Below are 25984 nucleotides of genomic sequence, written 5' to 3'. Positions count from 1 at the left end.
CTCCAACATCCCCAGAGTCAAACACACAGACGTGAACACCCAGGCATATACAGTGAGGAGTGCTCTTCTGTGTGGGAGGCCTAAGCAGCTGGTTATGATGGGAAACACCCGACACTCCCACCGACACCCCACAGACCGTCCCTGTCATTGTGACACACTGGGGGCTGCTGATTCCCCAAAGCCTCCGCGGCTCCAGACCTGGGGGAGAGCTGACAATTCATCAGCGGTCCAGCTTTCAAACAACTCCGAGCTCACAGAGAACCACTTGATCCTGCACAGTTGGTTCCCAAACAATAGACACACACACACACACACAGGCGAGTGAGGAAGCACTCGCGCAATCCCAAATCTATGCACGAACACAGACACATGCGCACAGTCCTGCACATGTTGAAGCCATTATCCTGTTGCTTGTTAAGTCATTACTCTATAGCTTGTTATTTTCTCAAGCAAGAGAAAGCAATCTATCCACAAAAGAGTGCTGAGAGATTTGCCACCCGACTGAGCCTTGGGATATGGGAAGTTACCCTGAAATCTGAGGAATGCGGTGAGGCCTGAAACCTAAGGAACAGAGAAAAAAAACATAATGTGGAACAGTGAAGCTTCTTTCCCGGAGTCTCCAGGTCGTAGCTGCAGCCAAGAGCGTATGAGATGTCCGCAGGGAGGGAGAATTATAGACATTACTGATGACGGTGCAGAAAAGTTTCAGTCCACCAATCGGACATGGAGGAACTGACATAGTCTGAGAGCTTTGACATATTCACGGTGGATCTCAGACATCTGGTTTCCATTTCCCTCCTCTCCCAAGACAGTGAGTGCTGGCAGCGGGGCCATTCAATGAAATCGTCTATTCGACTTCCTGTGCTATCAGTTTAGCATAAGTGTGTGCAGAGTAAAGCAATGCTCAACACATAGGCGGTTATTCAAGTGAACTGCACTGCTTTCCTTCAGGGTGTTTTTTTGGGGTGTTTTTTTTTCAGCTCCCCACCCCCAAAGCCCTGACGCCACCTTCGGGGTTTATTAGTGGGAACACCCCATGAGCAGCCATTTTCACAGCATCCTCTCCACTCTGCTCCACACGAGGAAGAAAGCTGCGAGCCAGCACACTCTCACCACACTGCTAATGAGTGACACATGCCCCATAGCTCCTCCACTGACACCTAAGATCAAAGCCCTGGAAGAGAAGGGGACTGGTTTAAACATTAAATCCGGACCCTTCGTCCCCATCCACCTCCTCTTTGACACCCGTGCGATATGTCTGAAGGCAGCCAAATGGTGACGCACCTGTCCTTTCTACATTTAACACAAGCAGCGGCGGTGTGGCTGTCTCATGCCTCCATTCACGGGACAGACGTCAGGGCGAAGCAATGTGTATTCCAGCTGTGTATGATAAGAGATCAGATAACACAGTTCAGACAAATTGCATGTCAATGTGAAAGACATGAATGAGACATTGTGCACTGTCAAAACTATTCATAACGCCAGTATAGTGGGGCAGATTAACGGAGGGAAAGGAATTATGGAAATCTGATTGCTGATTGAGTCTGGATCAACCCTGAATCTCTCATTATACCCCATGATCACTGCAGTCCTTTTCATTAAATCAATTGCTTCACCCATCTTCTGCTAAATATTGTCTGAGCAGTTTCCACACTGCTGAAGGGCGTCAAGAACATAGCGGGCAGACAGGAGGGGGGGGGGGGGGGGGGGGGGGGGGGGGGGGGGGGGTCTGGGCAAAGGCAGGAAATCCCAGTGCAGCAGAACTATTTTCCTCCATAGTTCCACCAGAACAGCTCTTTGTACCACTCCCCCACCCCCCTCTCTCAGGCCTCTGTCGACCATCCACTGCTGTTCTATGAGGCAACCGCACCACTACCACCACCGCCACCACCGTGGAAAAAGCAATCCAAACCTCTGTCTCACACACACAAACACACACATGTATTCAGTTCACTCGTGGGCCGTTACTCAGCAGTGCTGAGGTTGTGGAGTGGGGGATCAAAGCTTGGGGTTCCCCTCCATCTCAGTCCAAAGTCCCGCTGTGGTTAGGCCATAGACAGAGAGGCACCTTACTCTACACAGAGCCCTCAAATGCCAAAAACACTCAAGTATACAAAAGATGAAGCACACATATGCGCTGAAAACCCTTCCTTTCCTGCCACACAAATTCAACACAGGAGGAAAATGATCTGTGGCAAATCAAGTCCTTTTTCTTTCTCGTCAAACATTCCTTGGCAGTAACTCTCAATCCCCACACAGTATCACTTGATCATCGAGGACGCACATGCTCTTCATGTGACTCCAATGAGGAGATGGCTCTGTTGAGGCATATCGAAACAACACTCAATTCTGTCCGTGACTCTCCTTTCACAGTGACACAAATTCCACTTCATTAAGACGGAGCGGTTAGAGGAATGAGGGAAATTCAGGTCAGTGACACTCGTGGAGGACCAGGGAAAGCAAATATCAACATTTGACTCCCTGCCACAGCCCGACTACTCACTGAAAGTGTGTTTCCATATTGCAACATCTAAAAATCCAGATACAGTGCTGATTTGTTGCAGGCCTGTGATTGACTTGGATTTATTTCATGCACCAGTGAGACCCCATGCAAAGACAGAGGCCTCCAAAAAAGCCCACAGCCAGGCGCTTTTTTTCTTTCTTTCCAGGAGACAAACTCAAAACTGTAGGAGAGCCAAGTGTGAATGTAGTGGGTGGGAGCAGGCAAGGCACCTTGCAACAGCTGGTCTGAATTATCCGTGGGGTCGGGGGTAGTCGGCTCTGCGAGGTGGAGGGGAGGCGTGGAGACTCCTGGCGCCAGGATCGGGCCAGCAGGTCAGGGAGGATGACGATTACCAAAATACTAGCAGCCAGCTAGCCCTGCAGAGAGGGGGTGTTCCTGGCTCACACCGCTTACAGCTACAGGATGGGAAGGCGAGTGGACGACCGTGGGGGTGTGTGTGAGAGAGAGGGACGCTCCTACTTCCACTTCCTATGAGATAGCCCCTTCCTGTCATTGAGAAACAGAGAGAAATACCATGTTAATGACTGTTAGGTGGAATTACCTTTATTCCATCCAGTAAATACAAGGCAACTGCATCAGGGCTTGCATGAGCCCAACACAGTCTTACAATATGCTAATACACAGTAAGTTTTATTTCGTAAAAAACGTGACTTTCTTTTGTTTCTACTAAAGCCATAAAAACAGCTGCTTGCAAGGTGCCGTTCACTCACAAGGTTCCTTTTGTGCTTCCTCTCAGACTGAACTGACCACATGTGAACAGATTCAAAACTGAGGCCAATGCTCACATACAGGAACATGGCTCTCTCTGTTGGTGAAGAGGTAGCACTGCACCAATAGACACGGAGGAGGATTAGTGTAATGATACAAAATGTCATCAGATAGAGTGCCTGTGCTGTGGTAGCATTCACTTATTTTAAAATAGATGTTCAAATAATCACATGTCAAAGTTGCTTCATCAAAGACAACTGTGATAACATCCCTTCGTCCACATTTCAAAGACATAATGCATAAGAATTATGTTGTTATATAATTGAATATTTATGATAAAATAAGCATTTATTTCATAAGTAACAACAAATAGTGTGAATGAGGCAGATATCTTACTAATGCAACTTTGAATCCACTTATTACATCCAGATTCATAACAAGTTTGACTGGCTTGTTAATGAAATGAAAACAAGTTGACATGTGCTTGTAAAACTTCAGAATTTACTGTTGAACAATGTTCTTTATCAAAGCTCATGGACAGATGAACAACAGTAATTGGCATCAGCCCCAAAGGCCCCTAGGTCAAAGGTCACTGGAGGAATTTTAAACCATCTGTGAGATTAAGTTCAAAACATCAGGTTCAACGGGCGTATAAATGGTTCAGCCGCATCTTCATCTCGCCGGTGTTAATGACAAGATTATTGAAATCTAACAAACATCATGGCTACTAGAAAAAGAACAAATACGGCACGACAAGCAGTTTAATTTATTCAACAACACATTTGTGTTCTTTGCTGGGTTAAAAAAACAAACAGTTATTCATCCTGAACATGAGAAAACTAGACATAACTTTCAACACTTATCGGACATTGAGGGCCCAAACGATCTTCATCATCTCGTCTCACACCGACGTCATCACAAGATCAATTCACCTTTTCTTTAATCATGACATAACATTTGTGCTGCCTCAGTGTCATATGGAGACCTCCACTGTGGAATTGTGGATCAAAAGGCCAAAACACACTATTCTAGTGTTGACTCTTGTTCTGATAACAATTGTAACAAATAGCAACTTCTCCTCTTGCAAAGCAAGTGAGAGTTATCCATTCTTTTCTCCCTTTTCCATAAAAAATCTAAAAAGTTCATGCAGATTCTTCTATTTCAGTTTGTGTAGCGACCTTAGCATGAATAAATATGATGTAATTTGAGAAAAATCAAAACTAATGTCATTATAGAGGCAACAAAGTAATATGCACAATTGAGAGGAATTGGGGACCGTGATTAATGCTCTGTGGCAGCAGAGGGTAGCATTCGTCAGCGGTTTCACCAAAAGGGCAAATGTGCTTCAAATTATACTGATATACAGTGACTAAAGGACTCGTAACACTCCCTCAAAAGGATGTATTTGACCCTCAACAAAAATCCTGCAATGTGTTTTGGCACTTTCAGTTTGTCTTTCACCTCTGTTCGGTCAGCCGCAGGTAAGAAGACGCCTCACAAGACTCCAAACTCTGATGTTCACACTATTCGGATACCGCCAATTAGGAGACGACAACAGACTGCTAACATACTGTCGTATTGTGCGCTAAATGCCGTGTGAGAGAAGAGTTGGATTGAGACACGCACACAGTGCCAGCTGCCCAAGTGTCTGGCCTGCTGCCGGGAAGTAGCACTTCTTCGAATGCCAAGCTGATCCTTCAGTTACGTCTCGGAGAGGGAAGCAGGAGCACAGGGCTTTCCCTCAGGACTCTCTTCACCTGCTCCTGCTCCAGCTTCTTACTGCTCAACATCCTGGGGCCCCACATAGCTCCGACTAGCTGTTAAATGTTGGCAGGTTCTCTAGGAGGCCTGCAGTGGAAGCTTGAGGTGAGAATGAGGCTCACACCCTCTCTGCTGCTAAAGCGACTGGAAAAATCTAGAGCCAGCCATCTTAGTGAAGTTCTCACGCAAATCAAAGAAACAATCCACATAGATTAAACTTCTTCTTCCTCAATCGCTGAAGGGAAAAAGGAGGAATCCATAAAAGATTAAAAGAGAGAAGAGACGCCACATGGCAGCCGCTCCTGGCTGGAATTAAACCCAGGACGCCTTCATATCTGTCAGCTGTTGGCGCCTTAAACCAGGATTCCCAAACATTTTTATTTTTTAGACCCCCCACATTCACATGAACATCACAGTTTTGATTTACTTTGCTAGGTTTATTTGATTATGAGAAGTAGAGCATTACAGCCAATCACACACCACTACAACAATGTCAAGCATGACACCATCAAATCTGAGACTTATTTCCATTGTGGTCCATAATATAAGGCTGCAGGTGACATCCTACCACCATCAAAACAACACAATAAATCCATTTATCAAGTTAGCGGCCCCTGAGTGGCATATAGCCATGAAACGGGGCCCCTTTGGGCAAAGGGCTGAATATTATGTTGAGCAGGAAAGTTAAGTTGGTAGGGGACGGACATTTTTGCACAGAAATTACATTTCTCGCTAGCGTTGTAAATCGGTGAGCAAGCAGCAGTAAACTTGGTTACCTTTCGCTAACGTCAAAGTAAGTTAATTTGCCAGCTAAGTTAAGTTGTTAGCATGCTAGCTACTCATTTTATACAGACCCAACTTTAACATTCGCTTGTAATGCCTCAGCGTGAGTCTACAGATACACACAAAATGTCAACAATGGCCCTACTGTAATATACTCAGCTAACGTCTGAACTCCAGTTGAAACATATGGACGTTAACTGAGGTAGAAAGCAACTTACCGATCAAGAAGAACAGTGTTGGCCGGTCGAAGTGAAGTACAATTGGCCGGCTGTTAACCTTGGTCATTGAGCGAGGAAGTGACTTCACCATTGAAGACCTGCCTTGATGACAAGACTTCAAATTGTTCGAAAATTGCATTGTAACTTTACTTGTAACTTCAATAATGCTTGCACAAATGGAAGATTAGGCTACATGGTTTACATTGCATTTTATTGCGCAGAGATGCGCCTTCTAAAAAACACCTATATTAATTCTAGGCACAGGAGCTCCTCTTCATCCAACTCTTCCATCATTTCTATTCCAGCCATGGAATTGTTTTCGACAAAATTTATATGGAACTTTTGAATCACGTCTATCAAATAAATCAAAGATTTCAAAACCACGGCTACAAATCAAAAAGAAATGACATGCTACAGTCCACTGACTATGTATGCCTGCCATGAGCGTGAGGGGCCCGCACATGTGCATGGGCACACAACTGCAGCAGTATAAATCAAGCATACATCTTTACAAATGAAATGCCAAATGTTGTTTTCATTGTCAAATTATTAAAAAATTGCATTTTAATTTTGACTTGACTATTGCATGTATAAATGGAAAATCTGGTTACACTGTTTATATTGCATTTTCATTGTAAAATTCAAATTAACATTTGAATATTGTCCACTGTGTACAGCAGGATACGACTTTTAAATTAAATGGCAAACAGCTTTTCCAGTTCAATCTTAATACGGTCATAGAACGCCCATATGAGTATGTGCAAATTAAAATACAAAGTATTCAATTTAAATAGTTTACTGAAATTACACCTTCATGTGTGATTATAATTTTGATAAATGTCCCCTATGGGCATATCAATATGATATTAATCAGAATATGAGATTTAGATTCCAGAACATTTAAAAGAAAAATGACTGCTAAAGAAAGGGTCAAGAGTTTCTAACTTCATAATAAGCCTTTGAGTCTTCAGTTGTTAAATGTTAAGAAGTCGTTGATACACTTCAATGACACACTGTAACTGTACATTGCAAAGTTGTTAATAAAACAATTTAAGTCTGGATGCTCTGCAGCCTTTTTCTAGGGGGTTCTGTCACAAATGGACCTGTCTTTCTGATGAGTGAAGGAGATGTAGAGTATATCCATCAATTCTAATACATTTTCCCACAATCAGAACAGTTTGAGAGCCGAACCACTGGTCTCTGTTCCGTGTGCCTGCTTCAGCTGATATTCCCCCTGAGGGATCTGTGTCAGTCTGCTTGCCTGGCAACCACGTGAATTAATTGTACTCGCAATCTGATGGTGTAACACATGTGCTGCCAGTCGGCCGCTTCGCTCTGTGTGTTTAAGCAGTTGCCACAGACGACAGGTGACGAGAGGTGGTGATAGTGTTTGTGTGTATGCATGCACTTTGGTGTAAGCGTGTGTGTGTATAAAGGAAATATAGGAGGGCTTGGAGCCTGTGTAAGCTGTGAAAGAGCCACCACGCAGCTCGCTGAAATGCCTCTCATTGTGACAGCGGCTCTGTCTAAACAGCAATCACGGTCAGAGGGCAAGCCCTGCCACCTGCATTGCTAGTCGTCTCAGACCCCCAACGGGACCGACAGTAAATTAGGTGAAGCTATGTCTACCCGGACAGTGAGATTCTGTAGGTCACTAACTGAAGGTCTTTCCAAGCAGCTCGACAGGTTTCCCTTCCAAGTCTATTTAAAGCCAAGCAACTGAAGTCACGGCCCGCGGTTTAGAAACGCTGATTTCACTGGAACCTGAATACGAGCGATTAAAAACACATCTTTGAGTGAGTTCAACTGTTCTGTATAGCAAGGTTAGTACAAATCCACAGTGAAAACATTGGTATAAACGTTTCAGGCATGTGTTGGTAAATAGATAAACTCACCACATCATCAATCTTATTTCTTTCCATTTCCATAAATTCATAATTAGCAATACAAGGATAACATGTTGTAGTGAATTACACAAGTTCACTTTATCTACAAAGATCACAAAAACCTGCATCAACCTGTCAAACTGTATTCTAGAAATAAAATGGTGGATGAACTGAGTATGTGTCTACTCTTCACTACATTACTGCCTGTTATCACACATTACACAATGAATGTATCGCTCCTTGCAATGGATTGCTCATCATAGCGTGTAGCTCCTGAGTGATGTGTAACAGTGCCTGTGCAGCCTTGTTAACCCTTTACTTCAGCTTTATTGGGCAGGAGGGCGGCTGCAGCGGGGCTCTCACAGGGATCCTGGAGTGCGTCAGATTGTCTGCGGGCCTGTGTTTGGATAAGGCAGCATGCCCATTGTCTCTGATGCCCCAGCTGGGTCATGGTATGTCCTCCATGCTCCTGAAATAGAAAGACAGCTGAGGGCTGCCGTGCATACTGAGGGCAGGGCTGGCCGGGCAGGCCGGGCCCACTGACCCAGACCACAACTTAGGACAATGAGAGACGCGATATTGTCTGGAGCCAGAGGCTAATAGCTGACGTATCAAACCCCCAAACAGCTCGCTAAAAGACTGATTAACTTCGCTGTGTGTTATTACTGCGCGCGTGTGTGTGTGGATAGATGTCAGGGGGGTGGAGTGGGTGTGGAAAAGTAATTGGGGCTTTAGAGAGTTTGTGCCACGCGTCAGTCCGTCTCCACTCTGATGAACCGAGGGCTAAGACCTGAGCCCACACAGTTGCTGCAAGGTATTGTGGGCAGGCACGAGGCGATTACAGAAATATCCACCCTCTATGAATGCTTTGATCCAAAATGAAACACTGCTCCACCGTCCATTTTTAGGTTACTGCTAGAGAGCAAAACAGGGATCTTAATATTTGTTCTGGTCAACATGCAAAATTATACAGCACTTTTTACAGAAGGGGAAAAAAGAAAAAGAGTTCATAAAAGAGACGAACAAGACAACGTATAAAAATATGGACAAAGAGTGAACAGTGTATAAAGTTATAGCAATATTTCTCTAGATGTTTTTTCTGTAAAAATGTGCACTGATAGTAGAGTTTGAAAAAAAATCTGATAAATGGATAGACGGATAGATAGATATGAGGAATATTTATTTTGACAAATTCAAATCTGTTATCCCATATTTCAAAGAGTTTTATGATAATAATGACAAATTCAAATGAAATATACTCGGAGAAGGAGAAAAGGCATATCTTGCTGCCCAATATGTATATTCATATTAACATCTGTGTACTTTTTTATTTAGATACTTTGGCAACATTGTTTTTTCTGAAACGTTCATGCCAATAAAGCCACTTTGAATGAATAGAAAGATAGAAAGATGGATAGAATGGTAAAAAGATGGCTGGGTGGATGGATGGATGGATGGATGGATGGAGCATGGAGAAAGGTGTGACTCTGTGAGGTGCGATTGCACAGTGCGGAGAATGACTGCAGTCATAATTCCCAATCTCTCTCCATCCCGCTGCCTAAGCCTGCTGGTATTCTGTGCATGATGATCTAAAACAACTGTGACAGACCCCCAGATCAAGTCTTGGTGACCAAAATGTCGGCTCCTCACTTGCATGTCACCGAACTGTCAGCGAACCAATCCATCCGAGTGAACTGAGGACTTCGTCCCAGCCTTTTGGGCTTGAACACTACAGCCGGATGCCAGTTTGGTCATTTTATACAAATGTCTTATAATCAAAACATGAGCATTAATGGGCCTGGCCACATTAGGGTCTAAATGATTTTGAGGAACACTGAGGACGTAAGGAGAGCTGTTGCTCGGAGGAGTCAGCTGTTGCAGCGGGCTGCAGTATAGCAGTGCAGAGAGATGTGCTGGGGGACTGCACTAACGGCTGCATACATTTCACTATGTGTTTGTGTGTGTGGGTGTGTGTGTGTTTATGTGCCGGAGAATGTGGACTTATTTAAAGCCAGCAACTCTCGGGACTTTGAGATTCATCTCCTCCTCGTGTGTTATCAGCATGCCAGCTTTTCAAATGGTGCAGCGAGTGACATAGTACATAAACCAGCCTCTGCTTCTCTGAAGAGCCGCTTTTCCCAGAATAGCCAGGCCCGCTCTATCTAACTGATGCCCAAGAAAGTTTGAGCCATCACGGAAACACCTCTCAGTCTGCCACGGCAACAGATAACGGCATCAACAAAGATGGCCGTCCCTCAAGTCAAGACATCCATTTAGGAGTTTGTTTTCTTGTTTCTCAATGTGTGTGAAATTAGAACGAACCCTTTCTGCCACATTAAATGCAGGCCCATCGCTTCTCAGGGTTTGTAAAAGTTAAAGCGTCTCGGTTGGCAGCAGGCGGCCGTCTTCGGCTTATCTAGGTGGCGTTCTGCAGAATCCGACGCAGCCAACAGTTAACAGTCAATCTCCCTATCAGGAATGCTGGACTCTGGCTTTGTCTATTCTGAGAAACCGTGGTCCCGTTTCCCTCCCCCCGTGCTGCACTGTCACCCTGCTCTCATACCAGGCTCCCACCTCTCCCCTTGCTCTGAAGGTCAGATCTGGTGGAGCCAGAGTGTGAGAGGCGCAGCGCTAATGCCAGAATTAGTGGATACAGGGGAGCAGAGAGTGTGGATATATAAAAAAAAAACTTTTTAGCCAGGCCTTTAATGTAGTCATTAGTTTTATCATAGTATACGTGTTCAGCAATTGGAGTGGCATTTGACATGTGACTTGTTCTATATAAATAAAGTGTGATTGATTGCTTGATTGATACACAAAATTACAGCAGCTACATGTGACAATTTAACACACCGTGCAGTGGATAGTTTCCAAGATACTCCATAGTTTCCATCAAAGGCCCAAGGTGCTAAAGCCCTACATATTGCTGGCAACAGCTTCGTAGAAGCAATCTGAAAAACTGAAACGAAATAGAAGATCTTTCATCACATATCTTGAATGAATCGTCGCTCATGTTTATTGCTTTTAAATTATTGCAAGACTCTTTATTGCTAGGAGCCCCGCGCCATGTTTCTCTCTATTAATATAATGTTGTGTATTTATAGTAGCATGTTTAATGCCGCACAGCTCCTGAAATAATCTCTTCTAAGGTTGCATCCTCTGTGGCCAAACACAATAGCAAACATCACTGTTGGCACTGAACAACACGAAAGCTACAGGGCTGTTACTTTGAGGCCAACATGAGCTCATAAGCATCACATAAAGTGGGAAGTGTGTTTATCAGGAGGTCAGGGGTGAGTAAAAGAAAAAGAAAATTCTAGATGTGTTCCTAAAACTACTGATTGTTACTTAAAAATGTCTTTTAATATTCCATGCACATAATTTGGTGGTTTTCCTTAAAATATTCCATGTAATTTCCAGGTTTTGTTTTTGTGTGTGGACACACATGATGCACTACCCTTCAAAGTCGATGTAGTGAAAAAATTCCCCCCAACAGGGATGCTCCAAATGCAACTCTCTCTCCTACTCCCTCGCAGTGTGTACAGTGGATAAAATAACTGTGATACAAAAATAGCCGGCTTGGGTTTAGCGCAATGACAAAAACGTAGCTTTCCTTTTGTGTCAATTGTGACAAGCACTCAGCACCAATAGGCGTCGGAGGAGGTGGCATATGCTAATGACGGACAAATGTCCACTGACCGTGACCTTCAGAGACACAGTATAAAGCAGGGCACATCTCACCGAACTGTTATTTCGTTGTGGTCTTCCCGAGGTCAGCGGAGAACTATTGTTTGGTAGGTTGATCTCTACGCATTTTACGCACGGGTTGGCTGCCCTTTAAAGTGTTTTGTAGAGTAAAAGTTTCAGGCAAGCAGTATAGGGTTAACTGTTTGCCTTTGCTGGCACGGGTCAATTAACGCGCAAGAGGTTTCTATATTTGTATTCTCACTTGTTTATAGTGGATTTGCGCTCTTTACGCACAGGTAGTGATTTCATGGCCACGTATTGTTTTCATTAGAAATTGAGGGCTGAAGTAAGACAACCCAGCTTTAACATATAAAGAACTACTGACCCTAATGCAAAGCTTTCTTTTCTTACCAGAGGAGTTCCTCACCTCGTCTATCTCACTGGTGCGTCGGGTTGTTGGGGACGGCGAGGAGCTGCCACCATGTCGCGCTTTGACATGAAGGAATTCGGGGACGCTGCAGCGTTTTTACGCAAGTCTGAGCTGGAGCTGTTGGCGTCGCACAACATCGCTTTTGACGGTAGGCCTAAAGAGGAGAGTTCAACGAAAACGGAACATAATCAACAGATATTCATATCAGAAATAAATTCAGTTTTTGATTTAAACATAAATTCATACATCTGTTTTTAAATAAGGCAAACATTCAGCGATGGTGTGAGATTCCTGTTCGTTATTGCAGTTTCATTTGTTGCAGTGTTTTTAAAGACAACATAGCAAAATAGGTACAAACTATATTAACCTATTAAACAAATTAATAACTTTTTTCAAAGCAAAATGTTACAATTCATTTTATTGTAAATGTGTTTTTGAAAGGTGCTTTATCAATATAGTTTAACAATTTGTCTTCAATAACACACTTGAGTGAGGTGATGATTTGGTGTATTTTTTGTACTATGGAGCGTTTTGCTACTTTCCAACATCCTCCTCTGTCTGCTCTACTGTTAGGTAAGAAGCGAGCCTGGGTCCCTGATGAAAAAGAAGCGTACATTGAGATTGAGATCAAGGAGCTCACCGGTGACAAAGTCATTGTTGATACCAAAGATGGGAGGGTAAGTGATCACCCGCTCTCTATGCAGTAATGAATGAAAACACTACAGCACGATCCCATGTTCCCCTCCTCATGTCTGCCTGCGTCCATCCCTTTAGACTCTGTCAGTGAAGGAGTCTGACATCCAGCAGATGAATCCTCCAAAGTTTGACATGATTGAAGACATGGCCATGCTGACGCACCTCAACGAGGCTTCTGTGCTGTACAACCTGCGCAAACGTTACGCTGCCTGGATGATTTATGTGAGTATCCCGTTATGGACTGACGGTACTTCCCCTCTCCCATGTTTCCATGTTCCCCTAAGAGGCATCATTGTCCAGATTAAATTACAACTGCAAGCTTGAGCAATGACAGTACTGGCCATTTTGGCTTCCGGTGATGTATCATGGTGTGTTAATGTTGTGCCATGTCCTGTGTCCCTCAGACCTACTCCGGGCTCTTCTGTGTGACGGTGAATCCATACAAATGGCTGCCAGTCTACACACCCACTGTGGTCACTGCCTACAAAGGCAAACGCCGCTCTGAGTATCCGCCGCACATCTACTCCATCGCAGACAATGCATACAATGATATGCTGCGCAGTGAGTGCACACTATGATATAATAACAACACACAGTACACACAAACATATACCAAAAAAGTCATACAGTCATACATATGTTACAAGCCTTGTGTTATTGTCTTTTCCTCAGATCGGGAGAACCAGTCCATGCTCATTACGTAAGTGTCAAAGTGAATACATTTCTCTGCCTCGTCACAAATGAGAGAATTAAGAAGTTTGTAACTGTAGAAGCAGCCATATAACATGTAGACCTTCCACACACAGCCATTTTCTAATTTTTTTTCTCCAAAGTTTTTCTCTTTAACTGAAATCTATCTTCACTTGGGTTTGGTCTGTTTTGTGACATGTAGTGTAATTATTTTTGATTTACACTACTTTTGCCAGTTTTTACCTGTTGTATGTACACTGTTATTTTTTCACACTCCTATAGCGGAGAATCCGGTGCTGGCAAAACTGTCAACACGAAACGTGTCATTCAGTATTTTGCCATTGTGGCAGCTATTGGGGAATCAACTGCCAAAAAAGGAGTAAGGCTGATGTGGCAACATTTTTGTTTCCCAGCTTTTTTCTTTTTTTTTTTTTTTTTTTTTTTTTGCTGTATTTTGTTTTGCCTTCATTTTTTGGTCCCAGGAATCCTTCCGTGTATCCCCTTTAAACCGTGTCCATACATTCTCCTCACTGTCAAAATGGCGAATGTCTTTACCCTCATGTGTTGTGAAGCCCTTTCCAGCCACTTTACTCTTTATTGATTTTTTAACTATTTTTATTTTTCCCTTTCCATGTCATATTTTTTGGCTTTTTTTCCCTTTGCTTTGAGTTTTGGTTTTGATTTTTCTGTGTTCATTTCTCTTACCTTTTTCTCCCCCGAGTTCCCTACACCTCATCATATAAAACAAGGTGGCCATTGGTTTTCACCACAGCTTTAACAACCACTATCTAATTCTCCAGTTGTTTATGATGTTTCCCTTTTGCTTGTGTAAGCATTATTCAATCTTGCTTTATGCGATATGAAACTCACAGGCTTCTCAACTTATTCTTTTGCAGCAAGGTCCTGCCACTAAAACAGGGGTGAGTTTAAGCTGCAGGAGGGGAAATGACACAGCAACATTATGTTTAACAGTGATTTAAAATAAAATGCGAATTGTCAAAAATAACATGACTGGGCATCTCTACATTTTACCTACTCAGGGTACTCTGGAGGATCAGATCATCGAAGCGAACCCTGCCATGGAGGCGTTTGGTAATGCCAAAACGCTAAGAAATGACAACTCATCCCGTTTCGTGAGTACCAGGACAATCCCCTGTACATAGCATGCTGTATGTACATTCAAATTAGTTTGATAATTTGTTGCCCGATTTCTGGAGCATTTAAAAGATATTTTTACCCACAGGGCAAGTTCATCAGGATCCACTTCGGGCCTACTGGCAAACTAGCCTCGTCTGATATTGACATATGTGAGTTAATGGTCAAACATCGTGTCAATCCTGTAGATTCTCTTCTTGTTCCATATTGAAGACGAACACGCTGCTCTCTCTCTCCTTTCTGTCCTTCAGATCTTCTGGAAAAATCCAGAGTGATATTTCAGCAGCCCGGCGAGAGGAGCTACCACATCTACTACCAGATCATGTCACAGAAGAAACCTGAACTGTTAGGTTAGTCATTCTGGCTGCTTTGGATATTTCATGACATACTACGGGAGGACTGCGACGCGATCCTGTAAACTCATTTCTTCCAGACATGCTGCTGGTGTCCTCCAACCCGTACGACTACCACCTCTGCTCGCAGGGCGTGACCACCGTGGAGAACATGGATGACGGACAGGAGCTGATGGCCACCGATGTATGAGCTTTCATTATGTCCACATTGAGATTTGTGAAGTTGGGAGATAACTGATCTTGGGCTTCTTTACAGCATGCCATGGACATCCTCGGCTTCCTGGCCGACGAGAAGTACGGCTGCTATAAAATAGTTGGAGCCATCATGCACTTTGGCAACATGAAATTCAAGCTGAAGCAGCGCGAGGAGCAGGCGGAGGCCGACGGCACTGAAAGTAAGAGCCAGTAACGAGACATCCGGCACAAGAACAATTTGATTTAAAAGCAAGTTTGTGATTTTTTATTTTTTCTTCCTGTTTGGTCACCAGGTGCAGACAAGGCCTCATACCTGATGGGTGTCAGTTCAGCTGACCTCATCAAGGGCCTGCTGCACCCAAGGGTGAAGGTGGGCAATGAGTACGTGGTGAAGGGACAGAATGTCGAACAGGTGAGAAGGTGCAATGCCTGCCGTCTGTGTTTTCATTATTTAGATAATCTGAAAGACAATGAATGAGATGATATTTCCGTGATAGTGGAAGTGGAAAATGAGGCACAACATACCAAACAATTAAAAGCAGAATTGCAGTATGAAATGTACTTTACAGGGTAGAAATAATTCAGTGTGTTAATTTTCACTTCATTGAGTGTGCCGATGACGGACGGCTTCTTAAACCTTGGTCGATCAATACACTCGCCACTCCACACACACTGGAATCTGGTATCCAAGCAACAGAGGCTATTCATGTGAATGACAGCTGTATTGCTCCTGCGTGTGTGGGTGCTGTAGGTTAACTACGCCGTTGGTGCTCTGGCCAAAGCCACGTACGACCGCATGTTCAAATGGCTCGTGGGACGGATCAACCGCACCCTGTACACCTCCCTGACTCGGCAGTACTTCATAGGGGTCCTGGACATCGCTGGGTTTGAGATCTTTGAAGTAAGTAAGCATATTTTGGTGTAATATCAACAGGTGCTCTGTTTGTGCCTCATCTTGTCTTATTGTGATGAATTAGCAATACTGCAGCATGTTTCTCCGTGCTGTTCTAACTTCTAATGCTCCCTCTGGACACCTGTTCCTCTTTCATTGCAGCTCAACAGCTTTGAGCAGCTGTGCATCAACTTCACAAATGAGAAGCTGCAACAGTTCTTCAACCACCACATGTTCATCCTGGAGCAGGAGGAGTACAAGAGGGAGGGCATCGACTGGACCTTCATCGACTTCGGGCTGGACCTTCAAGCTTGCATTGACCTCATCGAAAAGGTAAACAAAGCAGTTTGTCCATAATATAATTACAAACAAGTTTCAAGGAGAGGCGTATGTAACACTCCAACGCTCTTTCTCCAGCCACTGGGCATCATGTCCATCCTTGAAGAGGAGTGCATGTTCCCAAAGGCCACCGACAGCAGCTTCAAAGCCAAGATGTATGATAATCACATTGGAAAGTCGCCCAATTTCCAAAAGCCAAGGCTGGACAAGAAGCGCAAGTACGAGGCCCATTTTGAGCTGGGGCACTATGCCGGAGTGGTAAGTGCGTTGTCACTCAAGCCCTGCGACAGTCTTTCAACGTTAATTCTTACATACATCATTCACTAACATTGATGTCCCTGCTGCTTTCACAGGTACCGTATAACATTATTGGCTGGCTGGACAAAAATAAAGACCCACTCAACGAGACGGTGGTGGCGTGTTTCCGGAAGTCCGCCAACAAGCTGCTAGCTTCTCTGTACGAGAACTATGTCGCCTCAGACTCAGGTACAGTAAACAGGATTTCAATAGCATACAGCGGACAACTTAAGGAGGTCAAATTAATCACCCTGCTAATTAACTCGCAGTGTCCGAACACAAGATCGGCGGCAAGGAGAAGAGGAAGAAGGCAGCCTCTTTCCAGACCGTGTCTCAGCTTCACAAGGTGAGACTGACACCACAAGTTAAAATGGTCTTTTACTATCCATTACTGCTATTCCAATGTTTTGTGTGGTGCGAGATATTGCGGGCATCATCGTTGGACAGCTGAGGCGGAGGCAGTTAAGACTTGCAGTGATGTTTAGGGCAATGATCACATGAACATCACTTTAAGTCTGTGCTGGCTCCTCTCTCCTTTACGTCGAGGATTTCACGTGTGAGGAACTCAAAGTCCTGCAGAATAAACACATTTTATATGGTGATATTTTTGTTTTGTTGGAATAGTTAAGGTATTATTATTTATTCATGTAACTTGATTCGCGGCGTTTTTCATTTCCGACAGGAAAACCTGAACAAGCTGATGACCAACCTCCGCAGCACCCAGCCTCACTTTGTTCGCTGCATCATCCCCAATGAGACCAAGACTCCAGGTAAACAAAGCAGCACAATCACGGCATATCATTCGGAGGTAAACAAATGCGACTGGGCTCATGTTTGAAACTTGCTCTGCACAGGGATCATAGACCCATTCATGGTGCTGCACCAGCTGCGCTGCAACGGTGTGCTGGAAGGCATCAGGATCTGCAGGAAAGGCTTTCCCAACCGCATCCTCTACGCTGAATTCAAGCAGCGGTACAGACCATCTTCAGATCACTTTTGGATATCATGGCAAGGACTTTGAGTCCCAGTAATCTGTCCTAAAACACTCTTTTATTCGTCCTTTCAGCTACCGCATCCTGCACCCCCAAGCCATCCCGGATGATAAGTTCATGGACAGCAGGAAAGCTGCGGAGAAGCTGCTGTCCTCGCTGGACATCGACCACAACCAGTATAGATTTGGACACACAAAGGTAGGAAGTAGCAGCTTGCGTAAAGCAGAGCTGTGAGTGGCAAAATAAAGCTAAATTGAAAATTATTTCAAATTGGATGATGATGTGATGGTATTTTCTTTTTAATGAACAAGTGAAAATAAATAATTTCTGACTGTATGTGATCGATTCGGTTATTTTTTGGTTTGGTGTTCTTTTCTTTTTCTTTTTAAAAGAGACCTTTAACCGCCGTTTCATTTTATCCCCCGGTGTCTTGGCTTCATGTAGGTGTTCTTCAAGGCAGGCCTGCTCGGTCACCTCGAAGAACTGAGGGATGAGCGTCTGGCCAAAGTCCTGACGCTGCTTCAGGCCAGCGCTCGTGGCAGATTAATGAGGAAGGAGCTGAAAAAGATCTCAGAAATGACGTAAGAAGACTTTTGTTGACTATGACTGTTTTTTATAGTCCTGAATGAATATTAAATGTATTCATAGGCAGAGGAAAGCCTTTGAGCTTGATACTTCACAGCAAAATGAAGACATGAGTACATAAAAGAAAAGAAACATCCCCCAACAGTTGCTCTTCTGAACAGGTTCAATAGCAACACAATCAGCCGCGAGCCTTTCAGCTTGTGATACACTATACCTTAGTGTTCACTCCCTCGCTCCAGTATGTGTGGCATGCAAGGGCAGTGTTATCAGCGTGTGTTGAGGCGTGCGCTTGCCCTTGTATGGTTACCAGGCATGTGTGTGGCCTTACTGGTAATAAGGGCCCCGTCCATGTCTCTCACACACACACACACACACACACACACACACACTTACATACATACATACAAACATACAAACACAGACCCTTCTCGCAGGTCTTCGGCCATTCTCTCCAACCAGCCTCTCTAAATTAAACAATGCTGACGGTGTCCTCAGAGCCAGGTGGCGACATGTGTCAAGTGGCAGCTGCTCGGGCCTTCCCTAAAAATACAACCCCCGGCCCCCCTCTCTGGATGCCCGATGGCCCCTGGCCCCTTTTGTCCGCGGCGCCTGTACTTCTAAGTGAGTGCATTGATGGGATGTGTGGCGGGTGACAGAGGATTAAAGTCGGCCGTCGGACAGAGGACTTTAGTTTCTAAATAAACACAGACGCTCACCTTTGAGAGGCACCCGGCATGGAGCCATGCCGAAAATGCAATCAGCCCCCCCCCCCCCCCCCCACCCCGACGTGTGCACGCTCACTCAAACTCACCCTCTAAACACTGACAGGGAGTCCTTGACCAGTCTGCTCTGGGTCCATATTTAGGGTCGCGAGACGCCATTCTACTGAGACTAAATCAATCTGGTAACCCTGTTTGGTCACAGTCATGAAACATCAAAAGCAGCATAAGGTGTACGATTTCATTTCGCATCACTCTGTGTATGATTAGATACAAGAGAGCGGATAGCAGCAGGATTAGTGCCAAGATAAGTAACTAAAGAAACAAACGGGGAACTCCAGGATGAACCTTTATGACCTTCGTCTGTTAACTTGATCTGATCTTCCCTTCTGCTGGTTTTAAGAGCGGAGAACTCAAGTACTTCATACATTCTACCACCAGTCATGTCAGAAACGTGTGCACGTGTTTAGTTATTTTAACATTATTATAAAAGTAGATATTGTCGCAACTGGCAATGTTTAATTTAATTACGTTTGATTTGTACTATTAGTGTCAGAAGCTACATGTTTCCATTATTTATCCAAACTTTTAGCTAACTTTTTTTAACTGTTTATCTATTAGCTAACTATTTAAACATTTTATCAATTACGTTGGCTAATTACTACAACCATTGTTTATGCTGTTCTTTTAGCTAACTAGTAGAGACATTCATCCGTGACTTTTCTCTAAGTATTACAACTGTTTTTTTCATTTATTTTTAGCAATTTGCAACCATTTATCCAATACTTTTATTTAACAGTTAGACCTTTCCACTCACCTACTTGTTAAACTTTTGGATTGAGAGTGTGTGAAAAGTAGTTAAGTGTTTCAGCTGATTCCATATGTGGATATATGGATCCACGTATAAATCAAATCATAAGTCTTCCCAATATTGTCATGTACCCTTGCATAAGTATCCCCTCGAGTAGAAGTACACCTGAAAATTTGAATGGCATAAAAACCCTCACTCTTCCAACGGATCCCTTTATTCCGCCGTGTTTTTAGTGAGGCTCTGATGATCATCCAGTACAACATCCGGGCCTTCAACGCTGTCAAGCACTGGCCCTGGATGAAGCTCTTCTTCAAGATCAAGCCTCTTCTGAAAAGCGCCGCCACAGAGAAAGAGCTGGCCGCTCTGAAGGAGGAGATGTCCAAGTTGAAGGAGGCTCTAGATAAATCGGAGGTCAAGCGCAAAGAGCTGGAGGAGAGGCAGGTCAGCCTGGCCCAAGAGAAGAACGACCTCTCTCTACAGCTGCAGGCAGTAAGTGGCAGTCCTCATGTATTCACACATTCATCTTTTGGAGAGACAGACAGTAGCGTGGGAATGTACTAAACGCATACGCTTTCTCCCCTGTAGGAGCAGGACAATCTTGCGGATGCCGAGGACCGCTGTGAGCTGCTCATCAAAACGAAGATCGTACTGGAGGCCAAGGTGAAAGAAATCATGGAGAGGCTGGAGGACGAGGAGGAGATGAGCTCCAACCTGCTCGCCAAGAAGCGCAAGCTAGAGGACGAGTGCGCTGAGCTGAAGAGAGACATTGACGATCTGGAGCTCACTCTGGCTAAAGTGGAAAAGGAGAAACATGCCACTGAGAACAAGGTATGGACATTGGAAGTGGAATGAGTGGCCTCCAGAGGGCGCTAAGAGGCCACGGAGAGAGCCACAGCACATTCACTAGATGGAGTATGTGGGGGGGGAGTAATAAATGCGTTTTGGATTTCTCTTTTCATGAGTGTCAAGTATATTTTCTTCTTCTGGCTTGCAGGTGAAGAATCTGATAGAGGAAATGGCAGTTATGGATGAAACCATACTGAAGTTGACCAAAGAGAAGAAGGCTCTTCAGGAGGCTCACCAGCAGACTCTGGATGACCTGCAGGCAGAGGAAGACAAAGTCAACTCTCTGACCAAAGCCAAGGCAAAGCTGGAGCAACAAGTGGATGATGTGAGTGTATTTTTCGCCTCAAAAAAAAAAGAAAAAAGCACAGGTGGTTACCATCCTATACATGACATGGAACATATTTTACCTTCCTACTGTGAATCAGCTGGAGGGATCACTGGAACAAGAGAAGAAGCTGCGTATGGACCTGGAACGGGTCAGACGTAAGCTGGAGGGAGATCTGAAACTCTCCTTGGAGTCGGTTATGGACTTGGAGAATGACAAGCAACAACTTGATGAGAGGCTGAAGAAGTGAGCTTACATATATTCATAGAAAAATATGATCTTGCTATTAAAAAAATAATGATTAACAATGACTGTTCTCTACCAGGAAAGACTTTGAAATGAATGCGATCAGCTCAAGAATAGAAGATGAGCAAGCCTTGGTCAATCAGCTCGAGAAGAAGATAAAGGAGCTGCAGGTGGGAACAAGTCTCAACCTCCAATAGAGCAGTTATGAAACATCATTTTGACAAAATAACTGACTTATTTTTTCTTCCAGGCTCGTGTAGAGGAGCTGGAGGAGGAGCTTGAGGCCGACCGGGCTTGCAGGGCCAAAGTGGAGAAGCAGCGTGGCGATGTGGCCCGTGAGCTGGAAGAGCTGAGCGAGCGCCTGGAGGAGGCTGGTGGGGCCACCTCGGCTCAGATCGAGGTCAACAAGAAGAGAGAGGCGGACTTCCTGAAGCTGCGGCGAGACCTAGAGGAAGCCATGCTGCACCACGAGGCCACTACGGCGACCTTGCGGAAGAAGCACGCCGACAGCATCGCAGAGCTGAGCGAGCAGATCGACAGCCTGCAGCGGGTCAAGCAGAAGCTGGACAAGGAGAGGAGCGAGGCCAAGCTGGAGGTTGATGATCTGGCCTCTACTGTGGAGCACCTCTCCAAGGGCAAGGTAAATCAAAAATAAGAGGATAGACACGCTGAGTAGCATGGAACCAAACGAGATCAATCCCTCAAAAATCTAACATTTTGATCTCTCGTCTGCAGGCCACTTCAGAGAAGATGTGCCGCCTGTATGAAGACCAATTGAGCGAGGCTAAATCCAAGGTCGAGGAGCTCCAGAGGCAGCTCAACGACACCAGCACCCTAAAAGCTCGTGCTCAGGCTGAGGCCGGTAAGGAGCTTTCGTTTTATCATAAATCTCACAAACAGATTTCACAGACAGGTGAGTTTCACAGGTAACTTTTTCTCCAGGTGAGGTGAGCCGGAAGCTCGAAGAGCGGGAATCCATGGTCTCCCAGCTCCAGCGTGCCAAGAACTGCTTTGGCCAGAATGTGGAGGAGCTCAAGAAACAGCTGGAGGAGGAGAATAAGGTGAGCTCCACGTCACTGCTTCAGTCAGTGGTTATTTACATAACTGGTAGCTACCTCTGAAGAAATTCAGAGTTCCTCCACTTCGACTAACCGCCGTCTACCATCATGATTGGTCTCCTAAGGCTAAGAATGCCCTGGCCCATGCACTGCAGTCATCTCGACACGACTGTGATCTTCTGAGAGAGCAGTACGACGAGGAGCAGGAGGCCAAGGCTGAGATGCAGAGAGGTCTGTCCAAGGCCAACGCTGAGGTGGCTCAGTGGAGGACTAAGTATGAAATTGACGCCATCCAGAGGACTGAGGAGCTGGAGGAAGCCAAGTGAGTGAGATGAGTTTAATTTACAGAATTCGGTGGTAATGATCGTTTGAATGCGTGAGCGTAACATTGTGATTGCCTTTTCATTAGGAAGAAGCTGGTGACACGTCTGCAGGACGCTGAAGAGAAGGTGGAGGCTTCAAATGCCAAGTGCTCCTCCCTGGAGAAGACTAAACATCGGCTCCAGACAGAGATCGAGGACCTGGTCATTGATCTGGAGCGCGCCAATGCTGCTGCTGCTGCACTGGACAGGAAGCAACGCAACTTTGACAAGGTATGGGCTGATGGCAACTAATACAGAGGGTTGCTTTTGCTGTCCTCAAGGGAAATCACCCTCATTAGTCAAATGAATAATGGTTTATGTATGCATCTGTCTTATTACATGTTGACTTGGGTTCTGGTACCAATTACAACCATGCATATTATTTCAAGACTTCTGCTCCACTGTGTCTTATTGTTTTCTCCAGCTGCTGGCTGAATGGAAACAGAAGTATGAAGAGTGCCAGTCAGAGCTGGAGAGCTCTCAAAAAGAGTCTCGTGGCCTGAGCACAGAGCTCTTCAAACTGAAGAACTCCTACGAGGAGACCCTGGATCATCTGGAGACCATCAAGAGGGAGAACAAGAACCTCCAAGGTACCCGTCATTGTAGCTCACATCATGAATACCCAGTTAGAAGGTTGTATTGAAACAGATCTTTAGTGTGTTTTTACCTTGACTTTATAAGAAATATAAACATTTGTTTCTATCTCTACTCCCTTAGAGGAGATTTCTGACCTGACAGATCAAATCAGTCAGGGAGCGAAGACCATCCAAGAGCTTGAGAAAATCAAGAAGAGTCTGGACATGGAAAAAAGTGAGATTCAAGCTGCCCTGGAGGAAGCTGAGGTAAGCAGTTTGCAGAGTTCGCTCACACCTTCTTGTGGTATGGGATATTTTTTGACAGAGGTGACCCACAGAATATCTTTAAGCATTAAGTGCATTTCTCTTCTCAGGGTTCTCTGGAGCATGAAGAAAGTAAAACGCTCCGCATCCAGCTAGAGCTTAACCAGATCAAGGCCGACATTGACAGGAAGCTGGCAGAGAAGGATGAGGAAATCGACAACCTTCGGTGAGATTCATTGGTTACTCTTTTCGTCTTTTGATTCTATCCCATCGGCCACTCAATACAAACTATTTTCTCGCCTTGATTTCTTTCAACTTTTAGCCGTAACCACCAGAGAACCCTGGAGTCCATGCAGGCCACCTTGGATGCCGAGGCCAAGTCTCGCAACGAGGCAGTGCGCCTGAGGAAGAAGATGGAGGGTGACCTGAATGAGATGGAGGTGCAGCTGAGCCATGCCAACAGGCAGGCCTCAGAGTCCCAGAAACTCCTGAGAAACCTGCAGGTTCAGATCAAGGTGAGCCCGTCTAGAGGCCAGTTGATGAACTTTCCCATGTCAAGATTCATTAGCACATGGAAAAATATTCCAAACCAAATATTTTGCTTGTACATCCTCTGACTACAGGACATTCAGTTGGAGCTGGACGAGACTATTCACCAGAACGACGAGCTGAAGGAGCAGGCGGCGGTGACGGAGCGCCGCAACAACCTACTGTCTGCTGAGGTGGAGGAGCTCAGGGCTCTGCTGGAGCAGAACGACCGTGCTCGCAAGCTAGCTGAGCACGAGCTGCTCGAGGCCACCGAGAGAGTCAACCTGTTGCACTCTCAGGTAGGAGGAAGCGGTTAAAACATAGTGACATAGAATACTTCAAATAAATAAATGGGCTTATCAAACAATGGTCACTTACTTTCTGTAGATCTGCATGAAGAGGGTATTTTCATTTTCCCGGCTAGCTAGTCTTACTAGATCTGTAAAAGGTTAAGATAATCTGATTACATGATCCCAGCTAGTGGTTACTAGTTTTAGATGAACTGACATTTTAATCCTGGGGGGAATTCTTGAAACGTGCTCTTTTGATGCAGAACACTGGACTGATCAACCACAAGAAGAAGCTGGAGAACGATCTGTCCACGCTGTCAAATGAGGTGGACGATGCTGTGCAGGAGTGCCGCAATGCAGAAGAGAAGGCCAAAAAGGCCATCACTGATGTAAGATCTGTAATGAATAAAATACAAAGTGCATGATACCATACATTTATATAACAGAATAAAAAATGGATCTACAGGGGGGCTTGGCAGTGATCTTGTCGACTTTCCAGCGAGTTTGTAATATTCTGTAATTTGATCTGTGCTGTAAGATCACTTAATGCCCATTTAACACTGATCCTCTGTATTCTTGTAGGCAGCCATGATGGCAGAGGAGCTGAAGAAGGAGCAGGACACTAGTGCCCATCTGGAGAGGATGAAGAAGAACATGGAGCAGACCATAAAGGATCTGCAGATGCGTCTGGACGAAGCCGAGCAGATCGCCCTCAAGGGCGGCAAGAAGCAGGTCCAGAAGTTGGAGGCCAGGGTGAGAGATGAGACCAATGAAATGCTTATATAATCACGTTCACACATGATAATCCTCATGAGTCTCGTTTGGAATTTGTAATGAGTGGATTGGTTTATTTTCTGGTCTTGCTGGTAGGTCAAAGAACTGGAGAACGAAATGGAAGCTGAGCAAAAGAAGAGCCAAGAGTATCAGAAGGGAGTACGCAAGTATGAGAGGAGGATCAAAGAGCTCTCCTACCAGGTAAACCACCAGTGTGGCTGCACATAAAGACATGCCGAGGCGTAAAATATGAATCCATGTTATTAAGAGGCCCCTGTGCTGTCTGTGAAGGGTGAGGAAGACAAGAAGAACCTGGTCCGCCTGCAGGACCTCATCGACAAGCTGCAGACCAAGGTGAAGAGTTACAAGAGGCAGACTGAAGAAGCGGTGAGTCCACCATCAGCGGTTTAATATCATTGTACCGTCAGTGATCAACTAGCCCGAGTACCTCTTCAGGTCACTGTGTACACTAAATGGGTTTCTTTTTCCTTCCGTCTGCAGGAGGAGCAGGCCAACACCAACCTCTCCAAGTACAGGAAGCTCCAGCACGAGGTCGACGATGCAGAAGAAAGGGCCGACACGGCCGAATCGCAGGTCAACAAGCTCCGAGTCCGCACCAGGGACCAAGGCAGCAAGGTGAGTAAACTCAATACACTTCATATTACAGTACGCAGTCAAATTGAATGACCTTTTAGAAGTATTTATTAAAATTAGCCAGCAGGCTGCATAACGAGAATTAACCTCAGATGAGACTAGATGTAATCCTCTGTTGAAGACGACCTCACGTAGCCCTCTCATGTCCGTGACATTGTGTACGTGGTTGCTAATAAACAGCCCTGTCTTGTGTATTTCAGCATGCCGAGTGATGGGAGGCTGAACGCTACGGCCAAACATATCACAGCCAGCCAGCTGCAACAGCTGTGCTCAATTGTGATGACACACCCAAATAAAGACTTCAAAAATGTACTTCAAGCACGACTGTTCTGGGTTTCTCC

At 44.9% G+C, this 25984-nt stretch overlaps 1 protein-coding gene across 2 annotated transcripts; it reads left to right on the top strand.

The window, feature by feature from the left end:
• The first annotated feature begins 11637 nt into the window (after positions 1 to 11637).
• Positions 11638 to 25960, top strand: myh7ba (myosin, heavy chain 7B, cardiac muscle, beta a). 2 transcript variants are annotated; one of them, XM_031855591.1, is made up of 44 exons: positions 11638 to 11674; positions 11982 to 12145; positions 12571 to 12674; positions 12772 to 12915; positions 13098 to 13254; positions 13366 to 13393; positions 13666 to 13762; positions 14280 to 14303; positions 14424 to 14516; positions 14627 to 14690; positions 14790 to 14888; positions 14972 to 15075; positions 15148 to 15286; positions 15380 to 15498; positions 15838 to 15987; positions 16141 to 16311; positions 16396 to 16575; positions 16671 to 16803; positions 16884 to 16960; positions 17297 to 17384; positions 17469 to 17586; positions 17681 to 17804; positions 18051 to 18187; positions 19955 to 20210; positions 20307 to 20549; positions 20716 to 20892; positions 20993 to 21138; positions 21218 to 21308; positions 21389 to 21778; positions 21874 to 22000; positions 22081 to 22199; positions 22322 to 22518; positions 22606 to 22789; positions 22983 to 23148; positions 23276 to 23400; positions 23508 to 23623; positions 23720 to 23912; positions 24021 to 24224; positions 24479 to 24604; positions 24798 to 24968; positions 25086 to 25190; positions 25281 to 25376; positions 25491 to 25625; positions 25844 to 25960. In XM_031855591.1, exons 2-44 carry the CDS (start codon positions 12049 to 12051, stop codon positions 25853 to 25855), a joined length of 5826 nt encoding a protein of 1941 aa, XP_031711451.1. In that variant the 5' UTR covers positions 11638 to 11674; positions 11982 to 12048; the 3' UTR covers positions 25856 to 25960. The 2 variants fall into 2 exon arrangements, with proteins under 2 accessions (XP_031711451.1, XP_031711441.1); XM_031855581.1 differs by having other exon boundaries at positions 25491 to 25960.
• The last annotated feature ends 24 nt before the right edge of the window (positions 25961 to 25984 follow it).

Source organism: Anarrhichthys ocellatus, unplaced genomic scaffold (assembly GCF_004355925.1).
Source record: "Anarrhichthys ocellatus isolate YVR2014 unplaced genomic scaffold, GSC_Weel_1.0 scaffold1, whole genome shotgun sequence".
Lineage (NCBI taxonomy): Eukaryota > Metazoa > Chordata > Actinopteri > Perciformes > Anarhichadidae > Anarrhichthys > Anarrhichthys ocellatus.
Note: the sequence above shows the minus strand (reverse complement) of the source record. Positions and strands in the feature narration are given on the sequence as shown.